The sequence below is a fragment of the Brassica rapa genome, chromosome A07 (genome assembly GCF_000309985.2).
Source record: "Brassica rapa cultivar Chiifu-401-42 chromosome A07, CAAS_Brap_v3.01, whole genome shotgun sequence".
NCBI classification, from domain to species: domain Eukaryota; kingdom Viridiplantae; phylum Streptophyta; class Magnoliopsida; order Brassicales; family Brassicaceae; genus Brassica; species Brassica rapa.
The window spans coordinates 15,410,017-15,432,080 of record NC_024801.2 but is presented as its reverse complement, the minus strand read 5'-3'; the positions used below and the strand labels follow the sequence as shown (position 1 = coordinate 15,432,080).

General features: G+C 36.0%; 4 protein-coding genes and 1 long non-coding RNA gene across 7 annotated transcripts; 2 read left to right on the top strand and 3 right to left on the bottom strand.

The window, feature by feature from the left end:
- Positions 1–5: 5 nt before the first annotated feature.
- LOC103829650 (xylogen-like protein 11) lies at positions 6–2,926 on the bottom strand. Its single transcript, XM_009105331.3, has 3 exons — positions 2,368–2,926; positions 430–483; positions 6–266 (listed from the first exon to the last, which is right to left on the bottom strand). The coding sequence occupies exons 1-3, from the start codon at positions 2,726–2,728 to the stop codon at positions 154–156; spliced, it is 528 nt and encodes a 175-aa protein (XP_009103579.1). The 5' UTR covers positions 2,729–2,926; the 3' UTR covers positions 6–153.
- LOC117126592 lies at positions 2,739–4,210 on the top strand. The gene is made up of 2 exons (XR_004449242.1): positions 2,739–2,969; positions 3,000–4,210. It is a non-coding gene; the product is annotated as an uncharacterized LOC117126592 (long non-coding RNA).
- On the bottom strand, positions 4,011–7,802 carry LOC103829649 (serrate RNA effector molecule). Its single transcript, XM_009105330.3, has 12 exons — positions 7,315–7,802; positions 7,147–7,238; positions 6,999–7,056; positions 6,567–6,641; positions 6,406–6,480; positions 6,270–6,317; positions 6,083–6,151; positions 5,203–5,988; positions 5,069–5,117; positions 4,714–4,979; positions 4,424–4,582; positions 4,011–4,320 (listed from the first exon to the last, which is right to left on the bottom strand). The coding sequence occupies exons 1-12, from the start codon at positions 7,707–7,709 to the stop codon at positions 4,260–4,262; spliced, it is 2,133 nt and encodes a 710-aa protein (XP_009103578.2). The 5' UTR covers positions 7,710–7,802; the 3' UTR covers positions 4,011–4,259.
- Positions 7,803–9,802: 2,000 nt separating this feature from the next.
- Positions 9,803–13,900, top strand: LOC103829648 (protein ROLLING AND ERECT LEAF 2). 3 transcript variants are annotated; one of them, XM_009105327.3, is made up of 6 exons: positions 9,803–10,083; positions 11,133–12,144; positions 12,223–12,297; positions 12,373–12,587; positions 12,679–12,902; positions 12,979–13,900. In XM_009105327.3, exons 2-6 carry the CDS (start codon positions 11,142–11,144, stop codon positions 13,625–13,627), a joined length of 2,166 nt encoding a protein of 721 aa, XP_009103575.1. In that variant the 5' UTR covers positions 9,803–10,083; positions 11,133–11,141; the 3' UTR covers positions 13,628–13,900. The 3 variants fall into 3 exon arrangements, with proteins under 3 accessions (XP_009103575.1, XP_009103576.1, XP_033132187.1); XM_009105328.3 differs by having other exon boundaries at positions 9,803–10,087; XM_033276296.1 differs by having other exon boundaries at positions 9,803–10,174.
- A 389-nt stretch (positions 13,901–14,289) lies between these two features.
- On the bottom strand, positions 14,290–22,033 carry LOC103829647 (LRR receptor-like serine/threonine-protein kinase GHR1). Its single transcript, XM_009105325.3, has 3 exons — positions 16,756–22,033; positions 15,165–16,586; positions 14,290–15,015 (listed from the first exon to the last, which is right to left on the bottom strand). The coding sequence occupies exons 1-3, from the start codon at positions 17,609–17,611 to the stop codon at positions 14,435–14,437; spliced, it is 2,859 nt and encodes a 952-aa protein (XP_009103573.1). The 5' UTR covers positions 17,612–22,033; the 3' UTR covers positions 14,290–14,434.
- Between the last annotated feature and the right edge of the window lie 31 nt (positions 22,034–22,064).

Here is a 22,064-nt window from a genome sequence, read left to right as displayed (position 1 = left end):
AAAAAAAATAGAATTCAAGTTTTTTCGGGTGCAAAATAACTCAAGTTCTATAAGAACCACACATAATAAGATTCTTACAAGTTACAACGAATCACAAAGGGAGAAGATACAAACGATAATGATTTGAATATATGCTGCATGACTTTGTAATAATCAGTATAAAGAAAAAATCGTGAACAAGGCCAACATAAGAGAGTTGAAAGCTAATCCATAATCTTTAGTGGGCATGCCTCCGTTTTTCTTATCTTTTTCGGATCCTTCAGAACCTGAAAGTTTAACCACTTAATGGCATTAAGTTAATGCTATCAAGAGATATTCAAAATTAATAGCATTAAGTTAATTCTTGTAGACATAAATGGAAATAAAACTGACAATGTAGATATCGGGGCCTCCTTTAGACATTTTATAAAGGAAGATAATAAATCTAACCTGCAGATGATGAATCTTCACTTCCGGCTGGAGATATGGTCGGAAAACCCAGAACTATTAACCACGAAAATAACAATTATTGGACAATTTCTTTCTAACAAAACAAATTTAATTTGAGAATGAATGTATTTTAGTAAAACTACATTTTTTTTGGTAAAACTACATTTTTCATACAAAGGTTGAAAGTTTAAAATTGTGGAAGTCACGGTAGTAGATATATAGCTAATCCTATATATTAAAACAGAAGTCACAACCTTGATTCATGTGTGATTTTTTTTAAAAATGGACCTAATGGACCTATTCATAGAAATTCATACTATATTTTAATTCAGACTAATAATAAATATAAGTTTTAAAATATTTTAATCATAGTATCTTTTGATATCTTTTCATTTTAAATATAAATATATTTATTTTAAAATTCTAACAAATCTGTTTAAAAAGATTTTTACAAGATCTTCATTTTCAAAATTATATTTAAATATTTTCACTAATTTCGAAATTAGTTTAAAATATTATTATACATTAATATATTCAGTTATATAAAATGAAAAATAAAAAAAAATCTATAATATTTTAGTTATTATATAATCATAATCAATCATATTAAATTAAAATTATTATATTGAGCTAAATATAATAAAATTGTATTAAATTTATATATTATATTTTCGTAATTATAAAATATTTATGTTCAAAAATAAAATCTAATATGTTGGTAAGATGAGTTAACATTATCAAACTATATAATACATGTATAAAAATTAACATGTATTTCTTTAAAGTTAATAATATAAAATCTTTGTAACTACTTTAATCATAATATATTTTCATTTTAAATATAATATATATTCATATATTATATTTTAAAAATTCTAATAAATCTGTGTAATATTTAAACAATAACTTAATGTATTTTAAGTTATCGTTTAGAAATGAAAATAAATAAATTATATCCTATTTTGTCTACTTTTATAGTCATGATCATGTTAAAATATAATTATTATACTAAAATAAATATGATAAAATTATATTCAATTGATAAATTTATAAATTTTATTTTCATAAATATAAACTATTTATTTCAAATATAATATGATGATAGAACGGCTTAAAATTAACAAACTATATAATACTTGTCTAAAAATTAACATATCTTACACTTTTATATATACAATAATAAATTATCTAAAATGAATAAGCATAAAAATATTGGTAAAAAGAAATCCAGTTTTGAAATACGGGTCAGAATTTAGCATAAATTAAATACAAAATATCTTTTAAATATATTTTCTCATGAATATATTAATTTGCTTAATAACTACATGAAAATACAATAAGATAAATATATAATAAGAAGTGGCAAATACATAAGGTTTAAACAACTAATTAATTATAACATGTAAATTATAAAATTATTGTATTTGAAATAGTTATATAAATATTTAAGTATATGATTAACATTAAAAATATATACCACTTATGTTCTAGAACAATAATTTATGTATAGAAAAGTGAAAACAAACACCCGTGCGGTTGCACGGGTCAAAATCTAGTTAATATCTTTATATCATGAGATTTAGGATTTAATTTCTAGAAAAAGATATAAGTAGAACCATCCATCATCAATTCATCATCATCATAAGGATGTGATATAGATACATTTCAGCTGCAGTGAATCTTTTTGGAGTAAGTAAAATTCTCTGTTAAAATTTAATTTTATAGTTATTTCCAAAAACAAACAAAAAAAATATTTGACAAGGTGAAAATATAAATAATTTACGAGAGATAGGGACTAGTCCACAAATCACAATCATATATGCTTTACTTGTGCTCAACTAAAGTAACTAGTGAACTGAGGCCGTTCGATTGAATTCAACTGGATCGTACGGTCCAATAACATAGAAAAAGTCGGTGCACGTAATGAGTAAAATGTACCTGAACACAGACTAGGTGATGGGGCTTTCACACCGCAAATTGAAGAGAGTTCCTCAGCTCTCTGCTTATCAAGCTTAACTCCGAAACGCGGCGATGCGCCGCTGCCGAGAAGATTACAGACGCACTCGGGGGAGCTTTGAGCCATCCCAGCAAGCTCAGGGCAACAGGCAGCTTCTGGCTTAGTCTCAGTACTCCCTACCTGAACGTACGAGAGACAGTCTGATACGTTTAGCATACTCACTAGACAGTTCGTCGGAGAAGAAGGTCCATCTGCGGCCACTGGTTCTGGTGCCGGAGGGGTCTGCGCGGAGGAGAGAGTGAAGAGGAGGAGAAGGCCTGTGAGAATGTTGGCTTTGAGCATTGTTGGTGGGATCTGATTAGATCTGAGCTGCACTCAATGATGTTAGAATTAGAAATTAATTTTGTATATTTTATGGACAAGTAACTTTAAAGTGAAAAAAAAAACAGAAAAGCACTGTCTTTGTCTCTTTGTGAATGAAGTGTTATTTCGAAATAACATTTAGGCAACTTGTCTTTTTTTAACTAAAACAGTAAGTATAACTGTATAAGGTTATGTGACACACAAAAAAACTGTTCTAAAGGTTTAAGTAAGTGTTCCAAAAAAAAAAAAGGTTTAAGTGTACCGTTTTACCGGATGTCGGTGAGAGCAAGTGGTGTTGATTGTGAAATGAAGATGAATAAAAATAAAAGGAAGTGTTCTGTGAACTATGGTGGGTTACATTTGGGTGATAGTGAGATAAAATGTTAGGCAAACGCTAGTATTCAAGTGTTCAAATGATCATTTACTCTGGATTATTGAAAGGAAGAGATGAGGTTTTTTTTTTTTTTGCTACTGCAAGGGAGTTTTATAGGATGGTATACACAGTCGCCATGATTCCTTGTTGTTTACAAAATAAACCTTTTGAGTGGTTTGTGGAGATTGTAATTCTAAAATGAGAAGAGCATTCAAAACTGCAATGATTAGGAATGTTGGTTTTTCAAAACTTGGTGATAGATTGTTCGATGTTCGTCTAAAATTTCATGGACCTCCTTTTACTTGGTGCAGTTAGAAGAGATACTTATTTGTTGCAAGAAGTTAGACAATTTTTTAGCGAATGGCTGGATTGTTACCCAAGATCATATAGTTGTTTCTGAAGTTGGTTGTTGTTCAGATCGTTTTAAGTTGGAAGTTGAAGCTGCTAGAAAACATAGACCATTTAAATTCATGAATGTTATCAACAGTTCCCTTTGGCAGTTGAACGTTTCTGGGATACCCACCAAGCATCAAATACGGAAAAACTTCAGGATAATTCAGTCTAGATCTTGTTGGATTAATGGTCAAATTGTTATCAGTAACATCTTCCGGCGACCATCTATGTTCAAATCAAGCCATATTTGTTATAGTGTCTGGTCGCGTGACATGATTGAATCTACAAGCGAACAAAGAGTGGACGATCCAAACGAGCACCACCAGACAACGGAGCAGAGAGCTCAATTCAGTTATGTGTCGAGAGAGAAGGTAGGTGAGAAGTGCAGAGGAACTTGTCCTTTGAAGTGTATATCTATCCTTCTTTGTAAGACATTGGCGAACCCATTCGTTTTGAGTGCAACGTAGATTTGTTTAACGGTCACACAGAAGTAAATATTATTCTCATATGAATAGAACATGAAAACAGAAGTAGAAAATGAGTATAAGTAAACGATAACTAAAGCACATGAAAAGCAATCAACAAAAATATATAGAGTGCGTATCTTACGACTTCACTGAGTAAAAATTAGGTGGAAACAAGAAAGAAAAGATACAGACATCATCAAAGAGCATGTAGATTGTTCCAATCGGCTGGCTAGACCGGGCATCCCACTCTCTCTCTCTCTCTCTCTCTCTCCTCTGTCTACAAGCTCCTGTAATCAATAACGGTCACCTCTTCCTCTGGCGCATCTAGGTCTTGGTAGCTGCCACCATTTTCTCATAACATTAGCTTCTTATAGTCACTAACCGACTCTTAGGCTGAGCCATGTTTATTGGAAAGATGAAAGCAATGTCCATGTTATATACCTGCGTAGACGTCTAGGATCCTGTCTAAAGGCCGGAGACAACAGAAAAGGGGCTGGTCCACCTCTGCCCCCACCTTCAAAAGAAGGGTTGGGTCCACTCGGGTCCCTGAACATCTGCATCGCAACCTCAGGTGGTGCTGGTACAAATGGTCCTAGTGGCCTGCCCACATTATCATATTACAGATCACTGGTTAGCTCTCTTATGATATAAGATCATGAGAGAGAGAGAGAGAGAGAGAGAGAGAGAGAGAGAGAGAGAGAGAGAGAGTTAATGGTCATTGTTAGACCTACCCGGCACCAGGAACAGGCATCAGCATTGGTGGTGCATTCATATCAGCCGAGTAGGGAGGAACCTGAAAACCGCCTTGCCCACCAAATGCTTCGAAGCCACCACCTTCCTCCGGATTTGGATCAACAGGACCGTTTCCATCACCCCTCCGTTGATCCTCTGATCTATCGTTTCTGTCATTTCCGTAAGCACGCTCTCTGCGTCCACCTCGATCATCCCTCAATCTGTTCTCCATGCCTGGCTTACGTCTCATCATAGGTCTATCTCTCTGCCAAAATTGTACAAAACACGTTAGAAGCAAATCCGAAATTACAAACTAGTCAACACTCTATCAACTGATTAAAAAGGATCATTTACCGGGCCAGGTTGCTGCGTGGCTGGTTGTCCTCCTGGAGCATTAGGGTCACTACAAATGGCAAATAGTGTTTTCATTACAACGCAATCAGAAATGACAAAAGAGGAATCCAAGAGAAGAAAGAAAGCCTACATACTTCATATAGTTTTGAAAATAAAGTTCTTCCCGCACTTTGGCAGTCTGGTCCACTACAAGCTCAGCATGTTTGAGCTTGAGATGCTTGTGCACAAATTCAGCAGCATGAAACAGCTTCGTGCAGCCTTTAGCTCCACAACCGTATTTCCAACCATACTTCTCATCCCTAATCTTTCGGACATGTGGATCTAAAGCTTCAATAGCAGCAGCCTCTAGCTTCTCTTTGGCAGCCATCACTTCCAAGGGATCTTGACCTTTCAACCTCTCTTGCCAATGAGAGTCAAATTTATTTTCGCTCTCATCTCCTTTTGCATCAGAACCTTTTGCTTCTGCTCTCACATGCCGCATACCCTTGGCTTCATTTGTTTCAAGCTTTCCGTAATAGTCCACACCATGAACTCGCCAGAGATATGTGACAAGGGTGTCAAGTAATTCAACACCCTCAAGGCCTTTCACCGACGTCAAACCTCTTATAATTATAACTGGACCAGTCGAACCACTGTGCACATTATCTCTACCCGACTTTTCAGTTTCGGAACCTGATAAAACGTTCTCCTTAATTCCTTTTTCAGCGTCGAGCTTACGCACAAGGGCTTGTGTTTGTTCAATGTCAGTTAGGATTCTCTTTGGATCAGAAGTGAAGCTTGGTGCTTTCGGTGCGGCCAATACATCAGTCCCTGCACTTTCCCGCTTAACAGGTCTTCTTTTACCATCACCAGCAGCTTCATCCTCAGAATTTGGCTCACTGGTGCGGCCAGCTTTATTCAATGCTGTCGCTGCAGGACCTCTGGAACAGATCGAAGGAATACTGTGAGCTTTTGGAGATGAAAGAACAATCACAATAATAAATGCGGAGTAGAGGACAAGGATAATGATCTTACAAATCTAGATTCCCGCTCTGTAAACTAAGTATGAAATCCTTTGCTACCTTCTGTGCAAGTTCATTCCTCCTGAAATTTTCAAAGGAACATATAAATACTTTAATACCAAGATATCACTGTACAGTATATCATCATACCAAACAGGCTATCACCAAATTAAACTGCTACAAATGGTTCATGAACTTACTTTTCTATTACAGTTAGTAAGTTCGTTGGATGATACTTATCTTTCAACCTGGAAGTGTAGCATAGATAAGCATGTTAATAGATAAGCAAAAATTCCCAGAATAAGGTAAACAAATGGAACAGATAGTGGAAATCACCATTCTTCCTCTTTGTGAGTGTTAAAATAGACACGTTTCTGGGTTGTGATATACTCCGACTTGTATTCTTGATACCTTCAAGAGGAAACAAGACGTTACCACTGCAGCATTTACAAGACAACTGCTGAAGCACCAAGACTAAGTTGCAGTTATAAACATACCTTCTTTCAGCTTCTGATGGCAGTATATCATCTTCCAACTCCTGGATAAACTGTTTGTATGACATCAATCCGTCCCTGGATGAAGGAAATACAACCGTGTTAATTGTTGAAAAAGCAAGGGAATGTTCAAAGAGAATAAAATAATGGCTTTATCTCGTACTCAAACAGCAAGATGATAGATTTCAACATCACATGTTAGAGAAATAATTTTCTGGTAAGCTAATATGATCCAGCATATGTCTCAAATATTCACTCTAAAACTTTTTGGAGCTATAAGGAAGAAAAGATACACGCCTCATGGGAGAAAGCATCAATACACAGTTCATAACTCTTATTTAGCACATTAACTAAATGAAATAATCCATATCCAAAAAAAAAACACTATAGGATAAATACAACAAAGCCAAGAAAGCAAAGATGAAGAACTCTAACCTTTGAGTATTTCCACTATAAGATGCATCACCATAGCGTCCACGACCTCCCTCCCAGTCTACACAAAACAAGTTTGATTACTTGCAACGATAGTCACTGTTAAACAAGAAAATAAGATGTAAAATAGAACTAATGCTGATTGTCTCACCTTGATGGCGTCCCATAAAGCGGCCATGAGGTCTATCATCACCATAACCACCAGGCCTCCCTCCCATTTCACGATCATAGTCATATCCAAATCTATCATTCCAAAAGTGAGTGATTAGAGCCAAGCAACAACGAACTTTAGGTTGATCTTTCAATTGAAGAAGATTACCTTCTATCAGGTGGGCCATAGCCGCCGCCACGGCGACCATCATAGCCGTTATCGTCCCTCCTATAACGCTTGGGAGGAGGAGGCGAGCGGCGCATAGGAGGAGAGTGCCGCCTATCTCCTCTGTACGGCGGAGGAGGGCTCCCGCTAGGCCGCCTCTTGTAATCCCTGCGGGGCGGAGGAGGGGGCGAACGGTCGCGGCGATTCGGCGGACGCTCTAGATCTATCTCGTCGCGGCGCTCGCGGGAATCTCTCTCGCGAGGCTGCTTCTCCTCTTGCTGCCGTTCCTGCAGCTCTTGTTCATGCTGCGGCGGCGGAGGAGGGGGTGAGAGAGAGGTGGTCTTCTCGGGGAGGGGGATGTCGACGGGATCAGCCGGAGGAAGAGTCTCGTCGGCCATTGGGGGGGAAGAAGATCGGAACCCTAAGTTCGCGAAAACTGGTATCGTGTTTCTTCGATACACTCGGAAGTGTCGCTTCTAATAGCTTTAACGGGTTTACACACTGAAGCTAGATTTAAGTCGGCCTTACTCACAAGCCCATCTTCCTTATTTGTTTTGCGTCTATCTTTGTAAAATATTTTAACTGTGACCAAAAAAAAAACTCAACCAAAGAAAACACACAAGGACTTTTTTTTTTAACTACGTTGCACGGAAGCTTTGTCGGACGTCCGCTTCCCGCTTTAGAACCGGAATCGAAATCGAAACCTTGTGAAAGCTTACAAAATCTCGCTTCCAAAACGCTTCTAAAATATTTTTTTTAAAAACATGTTTGAAGCTTATGATTCTGTTTTGAATCACGCTTCCATTCCTTTAGAAAAAAAACACACTGTCTTATATCAATAAAAATATAAAATTATAGTTTTAATTTATATAAAATCAAAATTTTAATAGTACTGAATAGAGAGAATAGAAATATACAAATATTAAAATTAACGCTAAAAATTATCTTTTATGCATTGAGGGTTTTCATAAAAATAATCATATATTCAAATATATTATGTCAATTAATTATAAAGTATCAAAAATAATTAATATAATAATTTATTTTAAATTTAATTTATGTGTATTTTCACAGTTTTAATATGAAATCATTTAGAAATTATTATAAATGAATAAATGCTTTATTTTAAATTTAAATCATATAATTTTTAGTTCTAGATTTTTAAAAATCTTATATATGTATGTATATATATGGATACGCTTCCAATACGTACCCGCTTTTTAACCATTTTAAAAATCTCGCTTTCGCTTCCACGTATTCGTTTCCGTTTCCATGTAACATAGAACATAACACACCCACACAAGGACTTTGCCAAAATTTCTTTACATTTTTCTATATCGGATGTATTATGATATTACAAAATAAAAGATTTATAACATAAACAGTTTTACAACCAACAATTTCATATGTTGTGTATGTTTGCATCATCTTGGTCGTGTGATGATATCCATTCTTAACGACATATATTTACATCTTTAGCTGAAATTCTTGAATTTGTCTGTTATTTTATTACCCAAAAAAAAACTTTTTTACTAAGCTATTTTAATTTAGAGTTTTTTTCAAACCGTTTTTTTTTTACCAAATAGTTTTTCTATCTGAGTGTATTAAATTTTTAGTTGACTAATAACTTTAAGCTTCGAATGTTACGAACCGCCCTGCACCGCAGTTAATAGTAACAAAAATCTCTACATATACCATATATCTATACGTTTTTATAAGGGTTAAAACCGCACTGCAGTAAAACCGCTTGTCCCACACCGTTCAAACCGCAGTTACCATTCGGAGCCTAAGAACTACAACAATTTAATTGATATCAATATATTTAGGGGGCGACTGGTTTTCCCGTTACCACCCGCAAACGCAGCTTTTGCAGTTGGTAGCGGTTATCGGCGGTTTGCAACAATCACTCAAATCGCTCTTAACTGCTACAAACCGCTCTGAATCTCATAAATTCAAAAGCTGGCTCCAGCTAGCGTTTGCGGTTGCGGACGGTTGCGGGAGGGTAAATTTTTTTTCTTTTTTTTAAAACAATATATATACAAAAGTAAAAATATTTAATAAAAAAATTAAAATTGAAATTATGAAAATATTAAAATATATCTATTATATTTTAATTAATATTATAAAATTTTATAATAAAAACAATTTCAATAAATTTTCAAAAATTAAAATTATAACTTTCTAATAAATTTTATATTTATTATAATTTTATGATTTTTGATATTTTTATAATTATATTAAATGTAAATATTGTTAATTTATTATTTGACTGTTATCGCATTTGGTAGTTAACCAGTCATAAATCATCCGCAAACGCACCAATTTTTAAGTACCAGTCGTACAAATCTCTTAAAACCAGTAGAAACCGCAACCGCCCGCATCCACAAACTCCCGCAACCGCAATCGCAACCGGTGCGTTTGAACCAGTCAGGCCCTTACTCGCCGAAAAAGACCAAGTGGATTGTGTAAGAAAAAAAGAGAGACTGGTGAATATAACGAAGGGAGAGGAAGTAACCGTTTAGGAGTCGACGACCTCTGTCCTTTACAAGCAAGCAAGCAAGAAAGTTTTGCTTTATTGCATCTACACACCACTCCCCTTTTTTTCTCTCGCCTCCTGCGCATAAGATTCTCTCTGCCCCCATTTGATTCGCTTTGCTGACTCAACACATCTTGTCTTCGCCTCTTCTACTGTTCGTACAAGACGGTTTTTGTTTGATCCTCTCTCTCGCCCAACTCCTAGCACCTCTCTCTCTCTTCAATTCGCCCTCTTAGGTAGGTAATCGCCGTTTCTCCTCCATCTTTTTTCTTCTTCTTCTTCTTCTTCTTCTTCTGCTTTTGCTTGAGAAAGCCACAAAATCTAAAGGTCCAATTTCAATTGGGTTTCTTTCTCTTTTGCTGTTTTAGTCACGCTTTTTCCAGTTGTCTGATTTTCGATTGCGCTCTGACCAAAAAAAACTCGTCGATTTTTTTTTATTCAATTGTTTCCGTATTTGTCTGTCTGATTTTGTTTATATTAACTTTTGTACAAAAAAAAAAAGTTTCTTCTTTTTGATGTTTGGTCACGACGCCACCTTTGGATTTGACCTAGAATGTCTGTCTGATTGAGTTGCCTTTCTCATCTGTCTATTGGGTTATGAACTGGGGGAGCTTTGTTCTTTGAAAGTTTTATTCTTTTCATTACAGATTGCCTCTAGGATTGTCTCATCCTAATTTTTCTTTATTTTAACTGTGTTTGTTTTGGGACTAACATAAAAGGTTGCTCCTCCTTAGTACTCATGGTTTCTTCTTTCTATTTGTTTGAGATTGATTCACTTTTGTTTTTAGTATATCTCATTGTTTAGCTAATACAAGTGTGATACTCTTGACACCTTTTCATTAGATAATCTATTGAAACAAAAATGACTTGCTATTTGGACTCTACTTAATATGAGCTTCATTACTGAATCTACCTCACTTGATAGTATGTTATGTGATCTAATTAACTGTTTTTGTTTCTTTTGGTAGTTTAAGGATCACGAACATGAATTATATAACACACCGAAGCTGTTCTTTATTAGAATCCAAACAGTAGTAATCAAACACCATAAAGCTTAAAACATCTCTCTCTCTCGGTATAAACCAATAGAAGAAATCATGTTCTGATTAACAGATTCTCACCCTTGTTGTTAGTTTCGTTGTCGGCATTTGAAAGTATTCTAGTTTCTCTTTTTCTGTTAGTTTATGTTACTTTTTTGGTCTAATCTATGTAAAGATAGCATTCTGCAGATTCTAAATCTAAATCTGTAACCTTTTAGTTTTTTTTTCTTTCTAAAAACGTGCAGGCTTGGACAATGGGTGCATCAACATCTAGAATAGATGAAGACAAAGCCTTACAGTTATGTCGTGAAAGAAAAAAATTTGTGCAGCAAGCGCTTGATGGAAGATGCTTGTTAGCCGCTGCTCACGTTTCATACGTGCAGTCTCTTAGGAGCACCGGAACCGCCCTGAGGAGATTCGCAGAGACAGAAGTTCCGGTTGAATCTTCCTTGTACACTTCCACGAGCGCAACGCCGGAACAAGCTCTTGCTTTAACCGAGAAATCAGTCTCTCATTTGTCCTACTCTCCTCCTCTGTCATCTCCTCCTCCTCCTAGTTCCAGTCCATTCCAGGTCAACCATATGAAGTTCAGAGGGTTTTCTTCAAAGAAGGTGGAAGAGAAGCCACCGGTTACAGTCGTAGCCACTGTCAGTGTCACCTCATCATCTAGTGTCCTACGGAGTATGTCTATGGAAAAGATGGAATCATCAACTCCATTTGAAGAATCTTCTTCCACGCCGCCTCCTTGGGATTATTTCGGTCTTTCTCATCCGATTGACAGCCAGTTTTCTTCTCCTCATGGTCATGTCTCTAGTTCTGTCAAGGGAGAAGATGAAGAAACTAGAGAGGTGGAGGAGGAGGAGGAGGAGGAAGAAGAAGACGGTGAGAACTTTTCTTTTCAAGAAAGGGAAGACTCTAACGGTTCTGACGATGAGTTTGATGAGCCGACGAGTGATACACTCGTTAGAAGTTTCGAAAACTTCAATAGAGTGCGTCAAAGAGAGGGAGCGGAAAGCGAGAAAAGCAAAACTCCTGAGCTATCGCCACCAGTGACGCCTTTAGCAGCAGCTGCTGCTACTCCACTGAACAAAACACCAAACCACAGCGAGAACAGGCTTCCTCCTCCAAGGGACTTCTTGTCAAGCATGAAGGAGGTAGAGATGCTCTTTGTCAAAGCTTCTGAGACTGGGAAAGAGGTTCCTAGGATGCTTGAAGCCAATAAATTGCATTTCCGTCCAATAGCTCAATCAAATCAAAGTAGTAATAATTCTCCTTAATCTATTGTTTACTAGTTCGGATTCGTAACTGAAGAATATTCTCTGCCTTTTTTTGCAGGTGGCTCCGGTGCGTCATCACTGTTCAAGACATGTCTCTCTTGTGGGGAAGACCCCAAAGATGTACCAGAAGAAGGTAAAATGATTTCTACATTTTTGGTAAATATCAGTTTTGTAGATTGGTTACAAGTTTGAGTGTTTATATGTGCAGAGGCTGCTCCGAACACGATGAAGTACTTGACCTGGCACAGGACCGAATCTTCCCGGTCCTCATCTTCTCTGAACCCTCTGGGAGGAATGAACTCTGATGACGTGGAAGAGCTCAATACCAATCTCTTTGAAAACATTGGGATGATCGCTGGAAGCCATGCCTCAACACTAGACAGACTGTACGCATGGGAGCGGAAGCTCTATGATGAAGTCAAGGTACTTATTTACTTACTTACTTATGGTTTGATTTTAAAAACGAATCAAGCAAAAATGTATACACCTAATGTGTGTTTCTTTCTCTCTACAGGGGAGTCAGGCCGTGCGGAGAGAGTATGACGACAAGTGCAAAATCTTGAGGGAGCTTGAATCAGAAGGTAAAGGCTCAAAAATAATAGACAAGACTCGGTCCGTTGTCAAGGACCTTCACTCCAGAATCAGAGTGGCAATTCACAGGATCGACTCGATATCTAGACGGATTGAAGAGCTTCGTGACAACGAGCTCCAGCCTCAGCTTGAGGAACTCATCCAAGGGTAATGTGTTTTAAGTTTCCACTCTGTCGTGAACTCACTTCTTTTTCTTTTTTGCTTATATTGGATATTTGAATAGGTTGAGTCGAATGTGGGAAGTGATGTTCGAATGCCACAAGGCTCAGTTTCAGCTGATCTCAGCGTGTCACAGAAGGGGAAACATTAAACTCAACATGCAATCTGAGCTGCACAGACAAGTCACATCTCACCTCGAATCCGAACTCAGCGCGTTGGCCTCAAGCTTAACAAAGTGGATCACAGGCCAGAGATCATATATCAAAGCCATACACGAGTGGCTGGAGAAATGTGTCGTCTTACCACGACCATCTAAGCGCAAGAGGCGTGCGCACCAACAGCCAGTTCTGAGAAACTTAGGCCCTCCCATCTACGCAACGTGTGCAATCTGGCTTGAGAAGCTAGAAGCCTTACCTGCCAAAGAGGTTTCGAGCTCTATCAAAGCGCTAGCTTCTGATGTAGCCAGGTTCTTGCCGCGGCAGGAGAAGAAGAATCGCAGCAAGAAACAAAACGATCACATGTTGCGAGATGAGACGTTGGAAGATTGTGGTCCGGGGTTTGATCGGTTTAGGACGAGTTTGGAAGGGTTTGCTGGCCAACTCAATCGGTTCGCAGAATCGTCGGTGGAAATGTATGAGGAGCTTAAACAGCGAATCCAAGAAGCCAAGATTAACTACGAGCAGTGGAAGAAGGCTTGTTCCCAGGGTAACTGATATTACATAATGGAGTTTTCTTGTGAGGTAAAAATTTTGGAGGGAAGTTGGGTTTGGCATTTGCAAATGTAAAAGACTAAAGAGATATATAAATTGCTTGAAGCATGAATGTGGAAGGAAGATACTTGTTATGCAGTTTGATGCTTTTATGGGGAATATCAAATAACTACGGCTCTCCCATGTCCAAATGTTTTAGAACATAATCTTAGTTTGAAACATAATATTTCTGATTTATGCTGGGCATTGTTTATACTTTGGCTCCAAATTTTTTTTTAAAAAAAATCAGAAAGTTATTTTCTTATTCAAACGTGAAATTGTACAGTTTAATTTGAAATAAAACAACCGAAAATTTCTATGGCTTTGGTTAGTGACCAATAGAAAAATGGAAAAGATAAACAAAATGAAAAATAAAATTTTATTTGACCAAATTAAAAAAATAAAAATATGATTTTTTGTTTGTTTTGTTCCTTGTCAAAATTGCAGAGGAAAATTTTTCTTCATAACTACACTCCTCTATGAAGAATTTAGAGGAAAAAAAATGGGATCCGCTTTTAATAATTTGACTAAATTTTCAACATAACTAATATAAATTCTAGGGAACAAAAAATTCACCGTAATATTTTTACTTAACATAATTACCAATTAGAGCCTATACTGTCTTAGATATAAAAAAAATGTTACTACTCGATTTAAGATATACAAGTTTCATTTTATGGTACAACACAAACGGAATTAATGGAGCAACAACGAATCCAAATACATTTTTTTTTACAATGAAGAGTGATGATAGTGTATCTATCTCTCATTCTAGTTTGTCCCAATGAGAACAATTCTAAAGAGCTCTTGACACACCGACTTCATGTCGGGCCTCTCTGGTGCCTGCGAGATACAGCTCAGAGCAATCTGCAAGACATCAATAAGAACCCCAGAGCCAGAGGCATGTGTCTTAACAATGGACGGGTCAAAACACTCGGCGGCACGGTTTTGTCCCGCAAGCATAACAACCCATTCAACGACCCCTGGATCATCGCTATCTCCGGACACTTTTCCCGTAAGAAGCTCTAGCAAGATGACCCCAAAGGCGTACACATCGCTTTTGAGAGAAGGGTAAGGTTTGCTCGAGCTAGCAAACTCTGGAGGGCAGTAGCCTAGAGCAGCTGCGTCCAAAACTTGCTCTGACGTGGCTTCTGGTGTGATCAGCCGATGGAGACTGTAGTCTGTTAAGAGTGCAGTAAGCTCAGGAGGTTTTAGGAGAACGTTGGTTGATTTTAGATTCCCGTGTGGGATTGCCTCTTCGTTGTGGAGGTAACTAAGACAAGTGGCTATGTCCAGAGTTATTTTAAGACGGTTTTCTAGTAATAATGGTGGGAGGTTTAGCAATCCAGCCTCTGCAATTAAAAAGAAAAAAAATCAAATAACTTCCTTTTTTGAATCTTTTTTACCAAAAAAAAAAACTGAAAAAAATATTCCTTGTTTGGTAAAAAAATATTCAAATAACTTCCTAACCAGATCATTTTACTAAGCAAGTCTTTTTTACCTTGGAGGTAGAAAGCTAAACAAGGTGCATCAATGTATCTTGATATGATGAGCTTCTCGTGTTCTTTGGGGCCCCAATAGTAAGCCTGAAGAGAAACAAGATTCGGGTGTTTGATGTTCCCAAGTTTCTTTATCTCCCTAGCAAACTCAGTCTTGCCTTTCGCAGTCCCTTCCCTTAACCATTTGACAGCTAATACGGTATCAGAATCGAGCACTGCTCTGTACAGCGTCCCGTGGCAGCTCCTTCCCATAGCTTCGGCTGGAGCACGAGACAGTTCCTCTGCTGTAAGCGTGAGACTAGGGTCGAAAATGTACAGGTTCCCATCCAGTTTCGCGCAGGTCTGGCGAGACCTAGGATGAGTATCTGGTGAGTTATGGATGGAAGAAGATACTTGGGATGAAGGATTCTCAGAGACACGTGGAGAAGAAACAAGAAGCTTGGCGTTTGCTGTGGAAGTAGAAGTAACAGAAGACGAAGGAACGCTGATCTTTTCAGGAGAAGGAGAAGGCTCATTCTTTTGCAGGCTACTCTTTTCTTCAGTTAAATCCATTTTCTCTTCGTCCTGTTGCCTCTTCAGCACAAAACGAAACCACACACAGACAAGAACAAGTAGAGCAGCACCCACGACCAAACCTATGATGAGAGCTGCCTTTATGGAAGATTTCATATGGTACTTATGCTTTGATCCTAAGGTTATATCTTTAGGAGTTCCAATCAGTAACTCATTCCCCGGACGAAAAGCTGAATCTGGAAACCGTCGGAGAAGACTCTCCGGCAGGTTTCCAGAGAGATTGTTGGCAGAGACAATGAACACCTTTAAGCTCTCTGGGAGGCCATCAGGTATGCTCCCTTCGAAGTTGTTATAAGAAAGGTCTAGAGTAACCAAACTGCGGAAGCTGGTTAGTTCCTCGGGCAGAACTCCACTTAATGAGTTATGTGACAGATCAATATTGGTCAAGCTAAGGTTTCCTGCACTACTTGCATCTTGTAGAGGAAGTGAACCAGACAAGTTATTGTTAGACAGTTTTAGATCCGTCAACTTCTCCGACACCAATAGATTTCCCGGTATGGATCCGCTAAGCAAGTTATGACTGAGGTCAATCTCTTTCAGCTCAGGATAAGTTCCTAAGATAAAAGGTAGCACACCCTGCAGCGAATTGTCCGCCGCCTCGAGTGAAGTCAGCCTCAGGAACTGAGAAGTTTGGCTAGGTAGTAGTGTTCCAGTGAGTGAGTTGGAACTTAACCGGATGGTTTCTACATAATCACCCCAACTCTGTATCCTTGACAAGTCTCCTGAGATGTTATTGTTACTCAGATCAATAATGGCACAATGGCCTACTTTCAAAGGTAAGGACCCGGATAGTCTATTTGAAGAGAGATTGAGTTTCTTTAGCGTTGAAGAGGTTATACTTCCAACAGGACCTGCCACAAGATATTGAAACAAATTTTAGTCACAAAATAAGTGCTGTTTTAGAACTTTAGTACAAAATTTATTAATTTTATTTTTTCGATTGAAATATGGTTAGTTGTATTGGTAATGATGTTCTTATTTAGAAATATACGAAGTTAAATATTTTCTTAATCTAATTACCTTCAAGTTGATTGAGGCTAAGATCAAGCTCAGCTAAGACAGTTGAGCTCTCCTGGAGAAGGCCCTGTGGTAAAGAAGCAGAGAACTGATTGTCTTGTAAGCGAAGAATCTTGAGAGAGACAACAAAGCTGAAGAAAGGAAGAGAACCAGAGAAGCGGTTACTGCTAGCATCAAACACCTCTAAACTATCGAAAAACGGGATGACGCCGTCGCCGCCGCCGCCGCCAGCAAAAAGCTCTCCAACCAAAGAGTTCCCACTCACGTTCAAGTACCGAACCGAAGAAACAAAGCTCGACTTCGCGAGACCCAAGTCAAGCGAGCCCGACAAGCTGTTCCTGCTCACGTCCACGTACTCCACACTATGCAGCTGAGAGAACAAACTCATCGCTTCCCCGGAGAAGCTATTCCCTCGCAGATCAAGGTGCTTCAGCTTGTCGAGATCATCGATCCCAGAAGGCAACGAGCCGCGGAACAAGTTGTTGGACACGTCGAGATGCTTGAGAGACTTGAGAGAAGCGATCTTGGAGAGGGTTCCGGAGAAGTGGTTGTCGGAAATGGACAGGTTCTGAAGCTTTCGGAGACCGATAATGGCGGGGAAACTGAAGTCTCCGAGGAGACCTAAACCGTTTAAATCTATGGATGTGACGTCTCCGCTACTAGTGCAAGAAACTCCGTACCAGCGTTGAGGACACTTGTCAGAGGATAAAGCATTTGCGTTCCATGAGGTAAGGAGTTTGCCAGATGGGTCTGTGTGTATGCCTTTCTTGAGCTCCAAAAGTGCTTCGAAGTCGGAGGAAGAGCCTGAAACGCTTGTTACTAAGACTAGTATCATCATCATCCAGCGTATTATCCGCATGACTTCAATTGAAGCAACTCAAATCGGAAAAAGACAAAAGACAGCTTCTCCAAGGAATCAAAGAGTCATGTAAGCGACATTGTCAGTTTCTCGTTAAAGAGTAGCTGTGAAATGGAAGAAGAAGAAGGAGAGGACGTGCGGGGGGAGAAGGAATGAGGAATCTTTGGTTTTTTGGGCACTAGAATCAAAAAGCGCAATCAATGGCGGAAGATAGAAGAGGAAGACAGAAAAGTAGGTGATGCTCTTTAATTCTTGTGGACTCGTCCTTATCAGTTTTATATGTTGATTTTTCTTTCTTTTTTAAGGTCCAAAACTCCACATGTTTTCTCACTGAAACAAAAGACAAAAAGTGAAAAAATATCAAGAAAATCAAGACTGTAAAATAAGTAAGTATTTGGTGGTAATAAAAATGTTAATTGTGTACTTGTAAGTAAAATACCTTTTAATTTTAGTTGTTGAATATTATAAAGGATATTCTCTTTCATTATCATTTCTACATGTATTTGCAACTAACATTTTCTTTTTGCTTCCGAATTATTCTCTTTGAGGGTTGTACTATGAAACCCACTTACAAGATGATCTTGAGTTAATTATAGTGGTAGGTATTTATTTTGGGAAAATTGCATAAAATACCATGAAAATGTTATTTACTAACGATTTAAACCTTGAATTATTTTTCATTAACACTTTTAATTTTCAAAGTAACACTTGTATCGTAAAAACCGCCAAAGAAAAAGTTGACCGGCTGAACATGTAAAAACATGATGTGTCAGTTTTGTTTTCAAAACATAATTATTTAATTAATAAAAAATTAAGAAATTAAATAAAAATCAGAAAATTTAACAAAAAAACTCATAAAATTAAATAAAAAAAAAATTTAACAAAAAAACTCATAAAATTAAATAAAAATTCAAAAAAAAATAAATAAGATCAAATTAAAATACAAAAAGAAATTAAAAAACATAAATTGAAAAAAGTTTTTTTTTGTCATTTTCAACGATAATGTCGGAAATTATCATTAGAGATATACCAAAAACCGTCATTGTTAATGGTTATGTGAGAAACCATCATCGTCACTGGAGATATATTTGAAATTGTTATTCTGAACGATGATATGATATATTTATTTAAAAATCTTGTAATTGAAATTTCAAAAAGTTTTCTTTTGCCATTTTCAACGATAATGTCAGAAATTATCATTGAAGATATTCCAAAAACTGTCATTGTTAATGGTTATGTGAGAAACTATCATCGTCACTGGTGATATGTTTGAAATTGTTATTGTTAAAGATGATATGATATATTTATTTAAAAAATCTTATGAATTCAATTTATTTTTCTGTATTTTAATTTAATCTTATTTATTTTTTGAATTTTTAGTTGTTTTTATTTAATCTTTTCTATTTTTTTAATTAATCTGTGTTTTTTTTGTTTTTTGAATTTTTATTTAGTTTTATGAATTTATTTTATTTTATTGATTAAATAATTAGTTTTTGAAAAAATACTTGACACATCATTTTTTACATGTACATCCGATCAACTTTTATTTTCGAGGTTTTTTGTAATGTAAATATCACTTTGAAAATTAAAAGTGTTAGTGAAAAATTTTCAAAGTTTAAAGATACTTTCAAAGTTTTTTATGCGATTTTTCTCAAGACATTAGACATGTATGGATTCATTGCGTTAGTTGATCAAAATATCATTTTTTACAAAACCTTCACATATGGCAGTATATTTTGCTCATGTACAACATTAAAAAGGTATGAAGATCAACATTTACTGTCAAAAGTAATCATCCTATTAGAGATGATCTTTCTGCCATATCGCTAACTTGCTGAGTCCAAGTACACTTTAACCTAACCGAAAGATGCGGGCTGAAAATAATCTGATGTGGCTCACTTTCAGGCTGACTCATCTCTTGCTCCAATTGGGAAGAGAGCACCGACTCTCCACTTCATCTTCATCGTTTTAAAAAATCGCTGTAACTGTGTAGTTAAGTCCAAATCTTTGACATTAAAAGCATTAGGAAGTAGCAAGTAGGGTGTAGTGATAGGAATTACTACAAAGAGAGTAATGCTTATTTATAGGAGCTTGATTGCAAGCGAGCTGCGGAGACGGTTAAAGTGTATTAAATATGACTTCGTTGGGGTGGTGCGGCTTGAGCTTTAAAGTAAAGACTGAAAGAGAAGGTGTACCTTCTCATGAAGGTGTTATAGTGAAAGCTTCTGGAAAGGGAAAAGGAATGGACAACGAGACCAAGTTGACGATGGTGTATATTAGGATTGACGATGGCTGCTTGGAAAAGTATATTAGCACATACATAAAAAGTTCGTCAAGCCTAAATACGCTCTTCTACGTATATAAATCTGGACGAGAAAATGGACTTCAATTTTTGAAAATTAATTGGGCTAAGAAAGGTTTGATAAGCATAGTCGCGAATACACCAAATAATGACAAATATAAAATGATGTGTCAATCCTTGATGTTTTGTTAGTGCTGAATTATCACTCTTTTTTTAAAAAATACAATTTATTTTATATAACTTTTATTGTAGTTTATGGTGGATTGGTGATGATCTCATTAACATATTCTCACCAGAAAAACTTAAAATGAATTTTGTTGAATTCTTAGAAATTAACAAAATATAAAACAGCAATGCAATACTGTCTTGGAAATTTCATCTTTTGAAAAATTATCTACAAATATCACAAATAAAATTCTCTTAAGTAAGTTTTTGAAATTAAGATACATCAAATAATATTTAATTAACTTTCTTGGTTTATTAGTATTTGACCAAATCTATATTTTTCTGTGAAATAAAATTTCGAGAATAATGTTAGTATAAAGTGCATAACTCTTTAGCCCATCTAGCTAGATTTCCAATACTTGAAGATTTATTATTACATGCAGGTTCCTTACATGTATGGTTATACTTTACCATGCACTTGTAAATATTCTCCTTTCTCCAGCTTCCATGTAAATTTCCACATGTCACAATTCAAATAATAATATTAGAAGCCGTTGCTTCTGGCCCATAAAAAATGATTAAGCATCTTCATAGTAAGAAGCCTATAGGAAATTTAAAATTGGGGCTGAGAAACTCGAAACCAAAAAAAAAATATATACTGTATATATATATTTGTTCATGATTAAACTGTATTACAGTAAGGATTAAGCATGCATAGGCGAGAATAAAACATAGTTTAGGTAGGAGACATGAATGATACTGGTCGATTGATAGTCACCAAAATAACACTTCTAATTCAACACACTGCGCAATTTAAACCCATACTTATTATGTAACTGTACGTGTCAATTGATGCGCACGTTCAATTTATTACGACACGTCGGATAGTTTGTCTACCACTACCATAAAAACTGAATTAAAAATTGAAAAATTATCCTAGCGAGGAATTACTCACTCTGAAAAAGTGTAGTATAAAACAAAAGTCTTACTAAAAACGGTCAAGATTATTTAGAGCAGATTCACAAACAAAAACAGAGTAAAAAACACCTATCTCTATCTCTCTCCACTAAAAAAATCAATAAACAACGTCAGTTAACGAGCGGTGAAGACCACATAGGTTTGAGTAAATTCTTTAAACAGATTCAAACAAACTAATGGTCACGATTGTAATGGCAGTTACACTTGTTAAAATATTCAAAACAACTCTCTCTAGAACAAAACTTTTCCCGAGAAAAGCCTATAAACCAATGTTTTCGAACCCGACCTAAATACTGAACCGGTCAATTTATCGGATTATTGGATCACTGAATCGACCGCGAATCAATAAATGAATTAATTTTATTATATAATAATATATTAGCTATAAAAATAAATATATAAAAACTAAAGTTTAATATTTTCTAAATATTTTTTTAAAACATAAAATAATAGTTTGGATATGTATATATCTAATGTTTAAAAAGTATTTAGAAAATACTTAACTTTAATTTTTATATTTTTATTCTCATTTGACATATAAAATATCAAAAAATAGTTTAGACTATTTAAAATTTTGTGTAACAAAGTAAAAGTTGTGACATCTAAAAAATTCAAGATATAAAATTCATAAATATTTAAATGTCTAATGTGAATAATAAATTAAACATCAAATTCAAAATAAACCAAAAGTAAAAGGTCATTGTAATAAGTTAATAACTTGTCAATAACGAAAATAAACTAACACCAAATCACATAAACTAATTTTGGTTCTCTACTATCGTTCACTTCATTTTCTTTAGGTGACATAATAAAATCTTCATCAAAATCTAAAAGTCACAAATGTAAAACTTAAAAGTGAAAACCTAACTCTTTTTTTTGTTAGCACATAACTTTTTAATTGGAAACTTAGAATATAAAACATAATCTAAAATCTTAAAAAAAGTAAAAGTTATTTATAGGTTCAACCGATGGTTCAACCGGTATCGGGTTCCGGGTTTTAGTGGTTTT